This window comes from Lathamus discolor, chromosome 2, assembly GCF_037157495.1.
Source record: "Lathamus discolor isolate bLatDis1 chromosome 2, bLatDis1.hap1, whole genome shotgun sequence".
Classification (NCBI taxonomy): Eukaryota; Metazoa; Chordata; class Aves; order Psittaciformes; family Psittacidae; genus Lathamus; species Lathamus discolor.
In genome coordinates, this window is record NC_088885.1 from 4,249,750 (window position 1) to 4,266,424 (window position 16,675).

A 16,675-nucleotide genomic window follows, 5' to 3' on the forward strand; every position below is an offset into this window, starting at 1 on the left:
GTACAGTACTACTGTGTATTTCAGGTATGTGTAGCTACTACTACAAGGAGCAGGCAGGTTCAAATTAAAAAATGCATTAAAAAGGTCCCACGAAATTTGCCCAAGATGTCTATTTTGAAAAGGTGGGATTTTTTCAGTACCTTAAGTAAGGGTACTTAAGTAAGGTAGGTTGTGATAGTGCCATGTAGTAGCACACCAAGAAGTGCCAATCATTATACATAGCTTTATATACATATCTTTAATCACTCCAGTAGAGTTATTCTATGTGAGGCAAAGACTAACTTGCCATCAGCTTGCAACAGCTGTGATCCACATTCCTTGCTGCGATCCAAAGTCCTTGCTGCACAGAGCTAGGTGAAAAAATGTAGAAAGAAGACCGAAGGGAGGATAAACATTTACACTATCTTTAGACTTAACCACAGGCAATATTTGTTTGGTCATGCATTGTTTAACGTTTCAGAAGATGCTTAATCCATACGAGGATTGCAAGTCAGACCACAGCTGAATAGTTGTTGCTTGTTTTATTACAGATTAGTGGTTGGATATGAAAGGGCTACCCAGATTACTTCCAGGGTGAATTTTATAACATGGTAATAATAGTGTATGTCTACGTAGCCTTCCAGCTGAAGGATCTCCAAGTGTTTTGCAAGTTACATCATTTAAGATGCTGCTTATCACCTCTCCAGAGCCTTTTAATTTTCAATTGATTGTTATGAGAGCTGGCAAGGGAAGAGAAACTTGTGTTGCAAGCATGTTAACTGACTCCTTTGTGGAGGTGAATGTATGCTCATTCCCTCTCCACCTCTTACTAAGGACAGAAAATATTTAGCCTATTTGAGATCTAGGCTATGTGCTCAAGATACCTGAAAAGCAAACTCTTGGTACCTGAGCATCTGTGTGTACAAAATTGGCTAACTTGGTCACAAAATACTTGGCTCCAAGGACTTTGAGAGCGTCAATTTAAGTTAATATAGTGCAAGTATCTGCAGTGCCTCTTCTAATCATGCATGTCCTCCCTCCAGGTCTTCTGTAGCTATGTAACTAGGCATGGAATGAATTGGGGGTCTTTGTGGGGTCCTATTCCTTCCACACTTGCTACCTCCCATCTGGTGGCGTGGCAAAGCAGTGGGATGGAGTGCGACCCCAGTTCAGACTGGGGCTGCTTCTACCCCCGAAATATAAATAACAAGCCTGGCCAGAAGTACTGTACAGCTGCTAGTTGATCTCAGCTGCCCCTGGAGGTTTGTTGCTACCAGCTCACATCCCAGATGGATAAACAAAGCTCTGAGAGGGGTAAAAGGGCCTGCAGCTCTCCCAGCTGATAGAGCATCTGCTAAGGAATCTTTGAGATCTGTGGTTCTCAGGCATGCTAAGGTCTATGCTGCCCATTTCTATTTTCTTAACTCTCTTTAACCCCTCCCTTCCATTCCAAGCAAAAATAGCAGTTAGATTTTTAACAGAGGCTTCAACTGAGCCTGCTTCTGTTCCCATCTGGGCTGGTGGAAAGTTCCATGTGTTGCTGTGCAGATATTGCCACGTTTTCATTGACTTGAGTCCAGTGCAACTAAGAGGAAACATCTGCGGAGCAGGATAGCTCTCTGTTTGTCCCAGAAATTAATTGCTTCTGCTGGGAGTGTCGAGAGGCTGAAAGCTGTGCACTAGAGATGCGAAATCTAGCAGCTCCTGCTAGGCTTCTGCTTGTGTTGCCTAAAAAGCACCCAGCTGCAATTTACCTGTTTGGGTTTTTTGTCTTCCCCTTTGTATCCCAGCTGAAAGGTCTGTTTGACAGGGGCACATCCCTTGGAGCAGGGCTGGATCTGGCTGGTTTGTACTCATGTTCTTCCAAATCTGTGTTTACACTCAGGGTGATGTACAGCAGATTCACCAAGTGCAAGGATCCCATCAGCCAGTGTTTTGCACCTACAGTAGTGGCTCAACCTTGCAGCTGTGTGGTTTGGGGAAGAGAAGGGAGCTTGTTCTGCCCTGGGGTGGGAGTGGAGGCAATGGGGAGGAGGTACTATCCCACCTGCAGTCAGGCTTTATGAAAACCTGCTTCAGCACAGCCTGTTGTAAAGACAAGTTAGTGTGAGCCAGAGCTTGCTCATAGAATCATAGAATGGTTTGGGTTGGAAAGGACCTTAAAGCTTACCCATCCAGTTCCAGCCCCCTGCTAGAGGCAGAGACACCTCACACCAGACCAGGTCACTCCAAGCCCCATCCAACCTGGCCTTGAACACTGCCAGGGATGGGGCAGCCACAGCTTCTCTGGGCACCCTGTGCCAGTGCCTCAGCACCCTCACAGGGAAGAACTTCTGCCTTAGATCTAACCTGAACTTCCCCTATTTAATTTTAAACCTATTGGGAGTGTGCAAGTCTTCAAGGGACTCAGCACCTTGATTCAACATAGGCAGTACAGAGTTTCTGCATTTTCTCTCTAAACAGGAATTAACTGGGACTTACCACCTTCTGTTACGATTGCCTCCAGCCTTTCTTTTAAACTCCAGCAGGTGCCACTTCCCTCCTCAGCAGCAGGATATTCTTCAGCCCTGCTGTAGCACTGATTTACTTTGTCTGTAGTAAGCAGCCACTGACACCCAGAGGGAGGAAGAAGTGACTGTGACTGGTGAGAACTGAGTGCTCCAGTCCTCACCCCAGAGCCTTGTTCCCTCTTTTCCATGTGCTTGAGCAAAGTGCAAGAGCAGGTCTGCAACTGGGACTAAAGCTCTTTAGCCTCTCTGCTGTTTCCCCTTGCTCTCTAACCCCTTGTCTCCTAGGACACTGCTGCCTGTTTGTGCTCCCTGCAGCTATTCCTTCCAAGGATAAACATGGATGCAGCTGCCAGGGTGTGGTTTCAGGCTGGCGCTTTAAATGCCTGGTCCCTCATTTCTTTCCCTTTGGGTAGAGTCCCTGACTCCCAGTGATAGTGCTTGGCCATAGCAGGGCACTTTGGTACCTGTCTCCCCACAGAGAGACTATGGTGCTTCTGTTACTGTATGGCCAGAAATGCAGCTGATCCAAGTTAAAACTAAGATCTTTTTAGGATCTCAAACATGCTGCTGTTAATGACTCCTTGGTGATGGCTTCAACCTCAATTTCATCGACTGGAACACTTTAATAAGGCTGTGGTTACCTTCCAAGCTCTTTGAACATCTCTTGCTCTCCTGTTCTCAAGATGAGGATAAGAACAGCAGCACGGGCACAGCTGAGTTTTCACATCACACCGTTTGTAGGTGAGATTTGATCTCTCTGATTCAGACTGAGAAGATCATAGTTACTGTGGCCCCAAGCTAATACCTTCAGAGAGGAAAAAGGAAATGAAGCCTCAGCTGTTTGCTGATGTATGGAGGTGGTGTGCACCGAGACAGCATGGAGGAGACTGCAGCCAAGCCAGTTGTGCTTGAGTATTGGAGCCACCAGCCTGCAGGACCTCCCTTCTAGAGGAGCTCTCTCACTACATGTTCTCACTGTGTTTTGGTAAGTTTTGATATTTCCATAGAAACCTATGGGTTGAAAAGTCATGATTTAAGCCCTACCTCTCTTTTCCCCACCCCTGGAGAGAGACCAGCTTTAATCTGACGAGGCTTTTCAAGGCATGGTTTGCTTGCTTTCTGCTGTCTGATCACACAAATGTTTCTCTAAATTCCGAAAATGAAGGAATTCATGAGGCTGACATTGAAATTCTTTTAGAATCCCCAATTCAGCATCCGCAGCCCTATGAAAGCAAACCAGTCACTCAGAGGTGAGAACAACATGCAACAAGACTGTAAACTGGCAAAACCACTATCTGCTTGCCTAAAATACTTTAATTTCAACCATGACTTCCCTTGAGCTGATGCCAAGGTGGATTTTGTGCAGCCTGCTCAGCGAGTCTGCACAATTAGGATTGTCTCCAGAGTTATGGTGTTAGATTTAGATGCTTGACTCCTGTTTTCCTTTGGCTGGTTGGGCTTTGGAACATGGATGACGGGCAGAAAAGCAGAACAGTGAAGACAGATGGATATACCCCTAACCCACATGCATGCTGTGAACAGAGGGGAGGGGTGAGTCCAGTGCAGCTCTTTTTGGAAATGGGAGGATTTTGAGCAGCTGATAGCATTTGAACTCAAGGTCTCTACTTTCGGGTCAGGTTTAAGGCCTGAGGGTCTCTGATAGCACAGATCCTTCTGTGCTGGGACCCTGGGTGAATGTGGGGTAGGGATGTGAGCCGTGCTTGCAGTGGGATGTGATTGGAATGCTCCTTCCTTAGGCTCAGAGCCAGTTTCCTGATGTTGGTGCTGAGGATAACGTTTTGGCAGAGTGCTGACTCTTTGGTTTTCCCTATCATTGTGCTTAGGAAAACCACCCTTTCCTGAGCTATTATTGCATTTCTTCTCCATTGGCCTCAAAAACAATGATACACAGATTTGCCTTTTTCCATTTTAACCTGTCGTGATGTTGTTTATGCTGGTGGAAAGCAGGAATGATGCCAGCACGTGTTTGGGCAGCAGCTAATTAATATCAGATGTTTTCTTCTGCTCACCCCACTTCCTCACAGCATGTATTTTATTGTCCATCCCCTTTCTCTCCTATTCCTCTTTGAGGTTACTGTGATGTGGCTGAGAGACAGATCCTCCTCCTGCAGAGCAGATTTGGTCAAGGCAGCAGAGGAATGAAACCCAGAATGCTGCCCCAGCCATGGGTCAAACCACCAAGCTGCACAGTCCCACATGGAAAGAGGTTTAGATGGAGCTGAGGAACAATTCCTGCCCCAGAGGGTGCTCAGGTATTGGAACAGGCTGCCCAGGGCAGGGCTGCAGTCACCGTCCCTGCAAGTGTTCACACACTGTGGAGACGAGGCCTCAGTGCCATGGGTTAGTGGTGGCCTTGGCAGTGCTGGGAATGGTTGGACTGGATGAGCTTAAAGGGCTTTTCCAACCTGGTTGGTTCTATGATTCCCTGATTCTATGATTCTATGGTTTTGGGTCTCCCTTTGCTCTCCTGCTGTTATCAGTGAGGAAGGCTGGAGACTCCCGAAAGGAGGGGGGCTGCAGGCAAGGAGCAGGCACCATTCACCATTGTGATGGCCTGCCTTTGAACTAGTAACTGAGCCCTGAAAAGCCAGCTCTGGTAACTGCTGATCTTGATAATAACTGTGTGAATGCTGTTTTCTAGCCCACCCTTCCACTTTCCAGCCATTGTGCAGTGGCACTGCCTCATTTCTTGGCTTGGCGATACCTGCTTATTTCCCAGGAGCTGAATCAAAACAGCCTCTGATCTCCCTGCCCATTTCCTTGCCTAGCTGGGCATGAAATCACAGGTCTGCATTACTGCCAGGAGCATCCAGCTTCCTTTTGTGGGCTTATTCCAGCCACTGTTTTGCTAGCCAAAAGCCTTCCAAATTCAGCATCACAGCCTACTTATGGGTTTCCCAAAGCCACGTAAAGGCCCTGGGGCAGTTTCCATAAGCATAGGTTCTTCTGCCCTCTTCTTTTCATCTTGAATTAGTTTCTTTACAGCTAGCAGGAGCTACTCTGTATCTGAGCAGGAGACCAGGCTTGAAACCAGGGAGTAAAGTGCTTATGGGGAAGTAGAATCTGTAATTGGCCAGATTTAAAACAATCATGGACAAACCCCTGGTTGCTTGGTGTAATTACAGTCTTTCTGCTTCCCATTAACCCTTCCAAGAATTAGCTGTTGCTCTCTTTCCCCCTGTGCCTGCTGTTTCTCTCTGATGGGCTCTATGTGCCTAATGAGCCCTCCAGCTGTGAATCAAGATGTGTGAATCATCAGGACCTCAAAAGCATGATGTCTGCTCAAAGAGCCACATTAGGGAGGACCTTTGAGACCTCATTATTTAACTGAAACTGCAGCCTCAGGCTTCAGCAGGAGCCCAGGCAGGGGATGGACTGGGTATGGATAATGGGTTCAGACTGAAACAGGGGAAGCTCAGGTTGGATACAAGGCAGTTCTTCCCTGTGAGGGTGCTGAGGCGCTGGCACAGGGTGCCCAGAGAACCTGTGGCTGCCCCATCCCTGGCAGTGTTCAAGGCCGGGGCTTGGAGCAACCTGCTCTAGTGAAAGGTGTCCCTGCCTGTGGCAGGGGTTGGAACTGGATGAGCTTTAAGGTGCCTTCCAACACAAACCAGTCAGGGATGCGCCTTCCTGCGTTTAGGTCGCCATTCCCTGTAGCATCCCTGTTCAGGGCTGATTGCAGCAACACTTCAGCTTGCTCCTGTTGGGTGCATTTGCAGGGGTTTATGAACTTTGATAATGTGAAGGATTTATTTTCAATCTACATAGGGCAGAACTGGAGCAAAGCCCCCTGTGAATAGGGGTTACAGCCAGAGACAGGTGTTTTGTGTCTGCTTCTTTCCATTTTTCTCCTTTTCAAGAAAAATGACGGTGGTGTTTAGCACAGGACCTGCTGGCTGGTACAGAGGCCCCTTGGTTGCAGGGCTGTCCTAAGGTATTAATGGAAAGCTGCTCTCCTCGTTTCAGCTGGGGAACTGGAGAAATGCAATGTTCTGGAGAATCCCAGGTACCCAGAAACCTCTGGTTAGGGATTGCTGTCAAACTCCATGCCAGATCCATCCATTTCACACACAGCAGCAAAAGGAGCTTTTTGGTTTTGTCTCCAGTGTGGCAGGACATGAATCAAAGCAAAGGCAGGCGAGCAAATCTGGAGCCAAGGAAAACTGGGAGGTGCTGAGTTACCAAAAGTAATTTGGATAGGTAAATGCTACTTAAATGTCAGGAGAAGGGAATATGTATGTAGGTATTTGGCATCTCTTTGAGCTCCATCCCATTTGGGGATAATCCAGGCAGGAGAACAGTAAGTCCCCAAAATATATATCCTCTGGCCTACATCTGAGTGGGTTTGAGTGTGTGTGGTGAAGGGGGATGCAGATCAAACCCATTCCTCCTTGGCTTCAAAAGTTTGGACTGCAAATGCAAGGGAGCTCTATTCAGATAGGATATAAGGGCAAGGTTTTCCTTATTCAGCAGAAGTGCAAGGCAGGGTAACACAGTTGTGGTCAAGCTAAATCAACAGCAGTTCTTTTTCCAGCTACACCCCTGTTTATCTCAGACGTTTTATGCTGCTAGGACTTCAGTGGTTCACCTTGTGCTGGGTGGCATCTTGCCTTAATTCTTTGGGAAAGATTTAAGGTTAATGGCCAATATCCAGAGCACTTTGTTCTCCCAAATGCCGTTCCCCCTCCTCTTCTTTCTCTGCATGAATTTTCCTCTGCTTGCTCAGATTGTTCCTGTTCCTCCTGCAGGAAAGACTCACCTGCTTGTGCTGTAGCACCCAAAACCATCAGGCAGAGGTCTTGGTTTAGGCTGCAGGGCTGTTCAGCACAGCCTGACTGCTCCAAGAAGTCATGGTGGGACCCTGCAAGGTGGCCTCAGGGGCAGCGGCTTTTTGTGGAACACATTCTCCCCATTCTGCTCTCCCTGTGGCTGCACATAGGCTGGGGGGACCACAGCAGCCCCTTGCAGTGGGGATAAACCAGGAATGTCTGTGCAGGACCTTGCATCCTCCCATGTGCTGCCTCTGCTGTTGTTGCACTGGCAGCATCCCTTAAAGGCAGCATCCCTGCAGGCAGCATCCCTTGCAGACAGCCTCCCTTGCGGGCAGCATTCCTGCAGGCAGCATCCCTTGCAGGGCTGCCTGGGCGCCTCTCTGCTCTCTCGGCCACCCAAACACCATTTCACACTTCATGTTGTAACACACAGAATCATAGAATCGACCAGGTCAGAAAAGACCCTTAAGATCATCAAGTCTGACCCTTACCCCAGCACTGCCAAGGCTACCACTAACCCATGTCACTGAGGGCCTCATTTATATAGTTTGTGAGCACTTCCAGGGACGGTGACTCCACCAATTCCCAAACTCATGCTATTTCACTAAAAAGCCATGGGAAATCATTCCAGCTGTACTCCCAGCCTTTCTTTATGTTTAGCTTAGCAGACTCTCAGCGTATTCGTTCCCTTTTATTTCTAAGCAAACCCGAGCAATGTGCTAAGAAACACAACCCCTCCGGGATGTTCCCAGCCTTGGCTGGAGCTGCTGAGCCCCCCCGGGGCCGGGAGGCTGCCTCTGGCTGCAGCTCAGCGGGCGGCTCTCTGGGACAGTGCTTTGGGATCCAAGCCGGCTGTGTGAGGGCAGAGCAGAGCCACTGCAGCCCTGCTCGGCATGGCGCTGCGGGGAGCCTGCCTGCTCCTCTGCCTCCTCTCCCTTGCCCACATCTCCAGCCAGCAAAACGGGAAAGTCCGGCAGAAACCACCACCTTCCAAGAAAGGTAAAGGAGCTTTGGCATGTTCCCTGTGGGAAACCTTGCGGGGCTTGGGGGGATGCTGTTGGCGCCGGTGTCTGGGGATTTAACAGTGCTTTAATGAAGCTTTCAAATAAGCAGCTAAAACCCTAATAGAGAGTTATTTTTTCCCCCTGTCAAATGATTGCGAAGCCCTTTTGTAACAGTGAAATATTTTGGGTGGGTTCCTACCTTAAATAAGTGGTGGGACGGCTTGGTCTGAATTTCAGAGGGCAACACCTTTTCCATGTTATCTGTGCTTCTCCCCAAACTTGTCGTCTATTAAACTCTCCATTTCTACACCCCCAGCCCCTCATTCATTTGTTTTCAGAACCAAGTGGCAGATGACAGAAAACTGTTGTAGATTTGGAGACAGGAGTAGGCAGAACATACAGAATTCCTTAAACAGCAACATGGATCTTGGTTTTTAAGCACTTACCCCTGGTGCATGTCAAGCCGTACACAAGCTCCAACCCCTCAAGCTTACCAGAGGGCAACAGACATGAAAAGATGCTGAAGTTTTCTTTTCCCTTGTGTGTTTGGTTTTTCCTTCTCTTCTCTTTTGCCACTGTCCCACCCTTCCTCCCTCCAGCTCAATGCATATTAATCCTAGAAGGCAGGTAAGGAAGCAGCTTGCATCCATCCCAGTGGCGTGAGAACCTGCCTGATGTGTCTGACTTGGACCACTTCTGGCAAGCGCTTTCCTGCTTGGAATGAAGCAGGGAGCAAGGGAGAAGCATCCCAGGAATTTGCTTGGCCTGGCTGCTCTCTGCTCACCCAGTGGCTGTTTTCATCATAGATCTTGGATCCTTGAGGGGTTTTTTCTCTCTCTCCCATTAAATTCCTCTATGGAATCATGGCATAGCTGCTTATTCTACATCTTTGGTCTGTGGTTGTTCTCTAGAACAAAAAATACCCCCGTGGGTTCATACCGGGCACAGAAGTGCATGGAACTCACTGGAGGCACCAGGAGAGAGACAGATTACTTAGAGAAATCCTGTTTTTCTCCCTGTATCACTGCAACTGCGGTTTGTAACCCATTGGTGACAAGAAGGTGGGAGAAAAATCACCTTTTTGACAGGAAAATTGGGCTCTGATTTAAAACCATTTGTGGGGGCTGCCCTGAAAATCCAATCCTCTGCTGGCAGCTTTTACTGAGAGCTTCAGAGCTCCTTTTCAAAGTCAAGTTTTCTGTGGGGAAAACACCCAGCAACTTGGCATGTTTTGGGCAGCCACATCAGCTGCACTGCCTTTACTGGAAACTTCCAGCGTCCCTTGGCTAACATTCTTCGGACTTTTGTCCATGCCAGGGGGTGGGATAAGAGGGAGGAAAGGGCTAAAACTCCCCTGTGAGACTCCTCTTTGTCCCCAACCCCTTGCCACATCCAAGCCTGCAGATGCCCACCCGCTGCAGGGGTGAGGATGGCCCCATCCCATCCCCGGCCCCCAGCACCCCATCGCAGCTCACTCCTCACTCCTTCCCAGGGAGGGTCAGGCAGGGTGAAGCCACTGGAGGGTCGGGGGTTTCTGGCTGGTTTTCTTTCTTTTCAATCTGTGCAGGCAAACCACAAATGTTAGAAAAGAAAACGCTGATTCGAGCCAAGCTTTTCATTTCTTTATCTGCATTTTTCCTTTTCTTTTTTCTTCTTCTTTTCTTTTTTGGTAATTATTGCTTACATTTGGATCTGTTTCAGGACAAAAATGCTGCTGTTTCGACATGAAAAAGCCAAACCATAGCACGTAGAAAACGCTGAGACAGCACATTCACTTAGCCTGCTGTTGGGGGGGGGGGGTCCCCTCAAATTGCTCCCCAGTGATTTTTCCAGGTGCAGTGATTCAGGAAACAATCTGATAACCCCGGTGTCTTGGGGGACAAATGGGACTTGCCCACAAGGATGCTCAGGGGAGGTGGGCAATGGCACCCCTCCACATGGGGACACAGGCCTTGGTTGGAGCTGCAGTGGGGTGCTGGGGGCACAAGGAGGGAACATCTCTGTGTAGCTCTCACATGTGTTTTGAAGGTAAATGGAGATGGAAATTGGAGTCTGGATGCTTAAATCAGTGGCTAGGGACTGATTGGGGCTCCACTCCTGATGCTGCCCAGAATTTTGGTGTAACCTTGTCGTCTGGGTGCTCTTCCCTGAAAACTGTGGAATCCCAGACTGGTCTGGGTTGAAAGGACCTTAAAGCTCATCCAGTTCCAACCCCCTGCCATGGGCAGGGACACCTTCCACAGACCCAAGCCATAAATAGCCTTGCTTCAGGGAAATGACAGCGCAGAGAACAAAACCCTCTGGCAATAAAATAGGGAACTCATTGTCTGTTGATGTAGCCACAGTGCTCCCTTTGTAGCTGGAGTGCAAACTCACCAGTCTCCCTGTGATGTCCTGCTGAACATGCTGCTGTAGGAGCATCTTGTGGTCCAGGATTTAGACACAAGGTGGTAGAATATGTATGGGTATATATATATATATGGGTATACATATATATGGGACAGGGTGCTTAGGTAGTTATCAAGGAGATATGTCACCTTGATGGGAACCCACCAGCAAACCCAGCTGGAACAGTGTAAAGAGCAAGATTCCTTGGCAGTGTCCTGCTGCGGCCCTTGGATGTTACTTAAACCTAAAAGTGACATTTGTTCTGCTGCAAGACAGGTTTGCATGAGAAAAAAAACACAACAAATGGCTTTAATCAGCTGTTTCCCACAGTGTTTTCATCAAAGGCAGAAGAATAATAACTAGTGCCTCAGTGTTAAGTGAACCTATTAAAGTTAATGAAGCAATAAGTAAGCAGCTCAATGCCCTCCTCCTGATGTGTCTGGCTTTTCATACCCATGGCACCATGTAGTCCTCGAGCTGGTAGGTTTGGTCACCATCCAAGCTGCTTCCCCACTTGCCTGGCTTGGTGCCTCTGCCTCAACATCTGATCTCCTACCACCTTTTGCTCCTAGATAAGAGAAGTCCAAGTAGTGATTAATAGCTGCTTAGATCCATTGCAGAGGCAACATACCTAGCAAGACATGGGCTTTAGCAGGCTGCAACTGGCCAAGCTGTTCATCATCAGCTTTAAGTTCCCCACAAAACATTCACATGTGGCAGCACCATCAGATCAGCACCTCAAGCAAGTGCCATACACAGGAGCTCCAGAGATGAGCCTGCACCTTGCGATGCTTGTGTGTGTGACCCCCCCACCGCAGCACCAGCTACCACACCTCTGTGGTAGGAAGCTCCATGGGATGCAAAGGCCTGAAACCCAAACTGGGAAAACGGGGTTGATGGTGGAACCAGGCTAGAGAGCACATGATGATCCCTCTGATGGATGTGCAAGGGGACCTGGGTGTTGACACTGTGGATTCCTTTTGTTTGTCATTCTCTGCAGGCAGAGAAAGTGTTGATGCTGGGAGCAGCTTTGGTCCTCCCCTGGGCATGCGACCAATATTTATGTTCCTCCCTTGATTTCCCCACCAGATGTTGTGAGCCTCAAAATGATTGAAGACCTGAAGGCCATGATTGATAACATCTCTCAGGAGGTTGCTCTACTGAAGGAAAAGCAAGCTCTCCAGACAGGTAAGGGACTTGCTGAAGAAAGCATGGCTTTTGCTTTGAGAGAGGAGCTGCTTATAAGGTGGCTACAATTACTCCACACATTTTGACAAGAGATGCCCAGATGGACATGGAGTACATCACAGGGAGATGCTGGGGTATCAAAATGCAGTTCCTCCAGGCAGATGAAACCCCTCAGGCAGTTAATGGCATGTAGTCCCCCTCTTGATGTTCTAGAGCTTAGCATTGTAAAGCTGTGTCACTCCTATGACACTAAGCCAGATGTTCATGTTCCTTGATGAGTTGGAGAGATGAGTAATGGATTAGTCTGTGCTTTAGTCAAACACAGCTTGCTTTTTTGTCTGACCCCAGTGAAATGGTGACCTGGTCTCTTATATATACCAAGGTATTGCTCACTGGAGCTCAATCCCACTGTGCTTCATTGAACACGTACAGAGGACAGTCCCAAAATGTCCATCTTCCAGGCATGCTCCACAGTTACTTTCCACAAACACCACTGACATCAACAGGAGAAGGACTTGCAGAACATGAAACAGAAATGAGATGAAAATACAAGTTAAGGAGAATTTTCTCCTTCAAAGAAAAGCAACACAAGCAAAATCAAGGCTTTAGTTCCAAGCTCATGTTCATTAAGTCTGTTTGGATATTAATGTGTGGCTCCGATTAGTTCTTGTTTGGCCACAGTACCTTGCACTGCCAAGGTTTAGAGCTTGAAAGAAAAGCAAAACAAATTGCTACCCCTAACAGTAAAGTCAGAGGCAAGCAGAAATTCCCTCTGAAGGCCTCAAGCGATGCAAGCACAACACTGCTGAGCACAGCTTATTGAAAAAGACACTTTCTTCATCTTGCCTACTTAAGGTGATGTAACTGGCACTGCAGACTTGTTCCCCAAACCCTCAGCAGCACCCATCACACACCACGCCTCCAACAAACACATCAGAGAGAGCTGGGGAAGAGCATGGCCAGGGCAGGAGAACCAGGCTGGTCCTCTGCTCTGGCAGAGCCCAGGAGGGTGGAAGGGGCACCTCAAGATCTATTTATCCCAGTGGTTTGCAGACAGGGAGGGCACATCCCCCCAGTTCATAGAATCACAGAACCCCAGACTGGTTGCGGTTGGAAGGGACCTTAAAGCTCATCCAGTTCCAACCCCCTGCCACAGGCAGGGACACCTCACACCAGACCAGGTTGCTCCAAGCCCTGTGTCCAGCCTGGCCCTGAACACTGCCAGGGATGGGGCAGCCACAGCTTCTCTGGGCACCCTGTGTCAGCGCCTCAGCACCCTCACAGGGAAGAGCTTCTGCCTTAGATCTAACCTGAACTTCCCCTGTTGCAGTTTGAACCCATCACCCCTTGTCCTGTTGCTACAGTCCCTGATGAAGAGTCTCATCACTGGTAGCTGTGTCCTGCAAAGGAGCAACAGGGCCCTGGGACTCCTGTGCTGCTGAGGGTCACTGCGCAGCCTAAGAAATGAACTCTGTAGTTTGGCCACTGCATTTGCTGCTGCTGCCTCTTCCCGTGCGCTGGTTTTAACCCCAATTCCCTTTTCTGTCTTTTTTGTTCTGTTTGTGCCATGACCTCTCAGTTTGCCTGAAAGGCACCAAAATCCACCTAAAATGCTTCCTTGCGTTCCCGGAGACCAAGACCTACCATGAGGCCAGCGAGAACTGCATCTCGCAGGGCGGCACGCTCAGCACCCCGCAGGGTGGTGAGGAGAACGATGCGCTCTACGACTACATGCGCAAGAGCATCGGCTCCGAGGCGGAGATCTGGCTGGGCCTCAACGACATGGCTGTGGAGGGCAAGTGGGTCGACATGACGGGTGGCCCCATCCGCTACAAGAACTGGGAGACTGAAATCACCACCCAGCCCGACGGCGGCAAGCTGGAAAACTGCGCGGCCTTGTCGGGAGCTGCCATCGGGAAGTGGTTCGACAAGAGGTGCAAAGAGCAGCTGCCCTATGTCTGCCAGTTCATGATCGTGTAGTGGTGGGGGTCCCCTCACAACCCAGGTCTTCCCCCTGGGATTATAAAGCTGTAGGTATGTGTGTGTGTGTGTGTACATGTATGTTTGCACGCACACGTTTGGAGTAGAGCCACTCTTCGCAAAGAAGAGTTGACACAGCTCCATGTGGAATTAGAGAGCGTTAGAGCATTTCACTTGACCACATCCAGCCCCGTTAGCAGCTGCAGCGTTCTTCCTAAGGCACGATCTATAGATATATTTTTTTACACAGGGAATTTATTAGGACAATATAGGCTCGGTTGTTTTGGCAAAGAACCAGCACAGCAGTCCAGCAACCAGCCAAGGCTGTCACTCTGCAATGTCCTTTCCCATCTTGCTGAGCTTTGCTGGGACACCAGCATGGCTAGTTCCTGCCTTTTTCTCTTTGTTTTGGTTCCCCATAAGCCCTAACAGAAACCCATGGGAGCTCTGTGTTCCTCACAGTGCCACAATTCAGGCTCCTGGGGATGGAGGTCCTGTCTCAACAAGCAGAGGGAGTTAACTCCTGCTTTGCATTGGGAGATACAATTGAGCTTATTGGCTGAGCAGCAGCTGCTCAGTGGGTTGACTAGTCCAGTTATGTGCATGAACGAAATAGCAAGTACCAGGCATGGTACTTACTAATTCATTCATTACTTACCAGACACTGACTTACCGAGAAGGCGGGTGTCCTTTCCAGAAGCATTCCCTGCTTTCCTGGTCCTTTTTTCATCAGCCAGAAGCCAGTTTCACTGATTCCTGTGGGAGAGCGAGACCCACTGCCAGATCCTTTAAAAAACCCCACTGGAAGCTTTATTTATGCTCCAGCATCATGGGGGAAGCAGTGATGACTTGCAGCATAGTCAGTCAAATATACTAATGGAAGTAGAAGATGAAAGCATTACGTAAATAACAGAAACTTAATGCTATTAGGGAATACTCTGCCTTAAGAAAAACAACTGTGTATTGAAAACAAACTCCAGGACAACTAGCTTTTCCAGCTTTAGGAACCATCTGACCCCTTTAAGGGATGGAAACCCAAGTGAAATATTCCACTCTTTGTTGGGCCGCGCACAGTCCTCAGGAAATACAAATCTGAAGGCAATTTTTTGCTGAGAAGAAGGTTAAAGACTATAAAAACCAAAGAACCAGCAATGATGGGAAAGAGGTGAAGGCTACCCCAGCAGTGTAATGAAGCTTCGCTGGCTGTTGGCTGGAAGGTAGCAGTAGTTCTTTGCAGTCCAGTGCTTGGTATTAACCCTCCGGTCCAGGTTGGGGGTGTTGAGACATGATGCTTTGGGGGAGCCCATGGGAGAGGTATTTCCATTTGCTGCTTTGTGTAAAAGCAGCTCGATGGTGGGTCTTCCAACACATCAAGTGGGAGCCAAGCCGGAGGGACCAAAACAGACACACAAATGCAGAGTGCACACTTCCAAGGCTGTCACTATTGCCAACCTCTCCGCTGTTCAAATGACTATAAAATAAAGATACATATAGAGCTTGCTGAAGGAATGGAGTTGAGTCAGTGTGTGGTTGGAGTGCTTTTTTCTCCGTGTATTTCCCTTCAGAGCAGCTCCAGGGATCTGTCAGGAGGTCAGAGATATCAAAGGCAGAGGGGGAAAGCAGAAAGTGAGAGCCTCCTCCCCTGTGAGACGGTTTGTAGGACAACCCCACTTCCCTGTTATCATCCTTGTCACATGCCATACATATGGGATACACATAGGAAAATAAGATCCCCTTCCTCCCCTCCCCTTGCTGTTGGGCAATTTCATACTGAATACTCCAGAGGGAACTGTAGTCCATCCAGCTGTGGGATGTGGTCCATCTGCTGGGGGCTGGCACAAGCATCACTTTTTGGATCCTCCATTAAATCTTTTTGGCACTCAAGCCAGACAGGAACATCTGCTGCTCACATAGTGCAGTCCCAACCAAAGGCACACAGGATAATGGGAAGAAATCTCAGCTTTTCCCCCCCGAAAAAGGAATGTGGAAGTGATCAGGCCTGAACCAACATATTGCGACACCTGCAATAGCAAATGAACCCCATGCTATTGAAACAGGAGATGTTGTGTAAGATCCTGTGCCACTGCTGGTGCTGCCCAGCTGCCTGTGGCTCTGTAACGCAGCAGAAGAAAGGTGAAGCACAAAATGTGCATCTATTTATATAAATGAAAGAAGGAAGGTTACTAGGTGAGCCTACTGAAGGAGTCACCCCAGCATTACCCCATCCATAGCTGGCTTCAACAGACCTAGGCTAATGCACTCACCTCCCTGTCCACCAAGTACAGACCAAGTGGCTAGAAGTGGTTTACCATAGATAACACCTTTCTGAAGCATCCCTCAGAGCAAGGGCCACAGCAGCACACTGTTAACACACCTCAGCACCCAGCTAGCAGCCAGCTTGCTTTGGGCTTCAGTAAAAGGGCCGGATAGGCAAAAGTGGGTGAGAATTTGGGACTCACAAGCCAAAAGCTTGTTTTGAGTCTTTGAGTCTTTCCTTCACTGGTAAGGAAAACCACTGAACTGTCTTCAGGGATATCAGACATAGGCATGATATCATCTGCATTGCCAGCTGGTTTGAGATATTTAGAAACTTATTCTCTGTTAATCCAAAGAAATTAGGGAAGAAGATCTAAGGCTTGCTGCCTTTTATTTGCTCTGCAAGAATAAGCTATAAAATGTTCACCAAACAACTATACTAGAAGGTTTCATTATGCCTTTGCTTACTTTTTAGGGTTTAACACTTATTAAATAAACTCTCATTAACTTAAAGGGCAAACATATTTTTGTGGTTTAACCCCAGCTGGTAACTAAGTACCACGCAGGTACTGGCTTA

The 16,675-nt window shown here is 48.3% G+C and overlaps 1 protein-coding gene across 1 annotated transcript; it reads left to right on the forward strand.

Moving 5' to 3' along the window:
* The first annotated feature begins 8,083 nt into the window (after positions 1–8,083).
* On the forward strand, positions 8,084–15,347 carry CLEC3B (C-type lectin domain family 3 member B). Its single transcript, XM_065665516.1, has 3 exons — positions 8,084–8,281; positions 11,764–11,862; positions 13,442–15,347. Exons 1-3 carry the CDS (start codon positions 8,176–8,178, stop codon positions 13,840–13,842), a joined length of 606 nt encoding a protein of 201 aa, XP_065521588.1. The 5' UTR covers positions 8,084–8,175; the 3' UTR covers positions 13,843–15,347.
* The last annotated feature ends 1,328 nt before the right edge of the window (positions 15,348–16,675 follow it).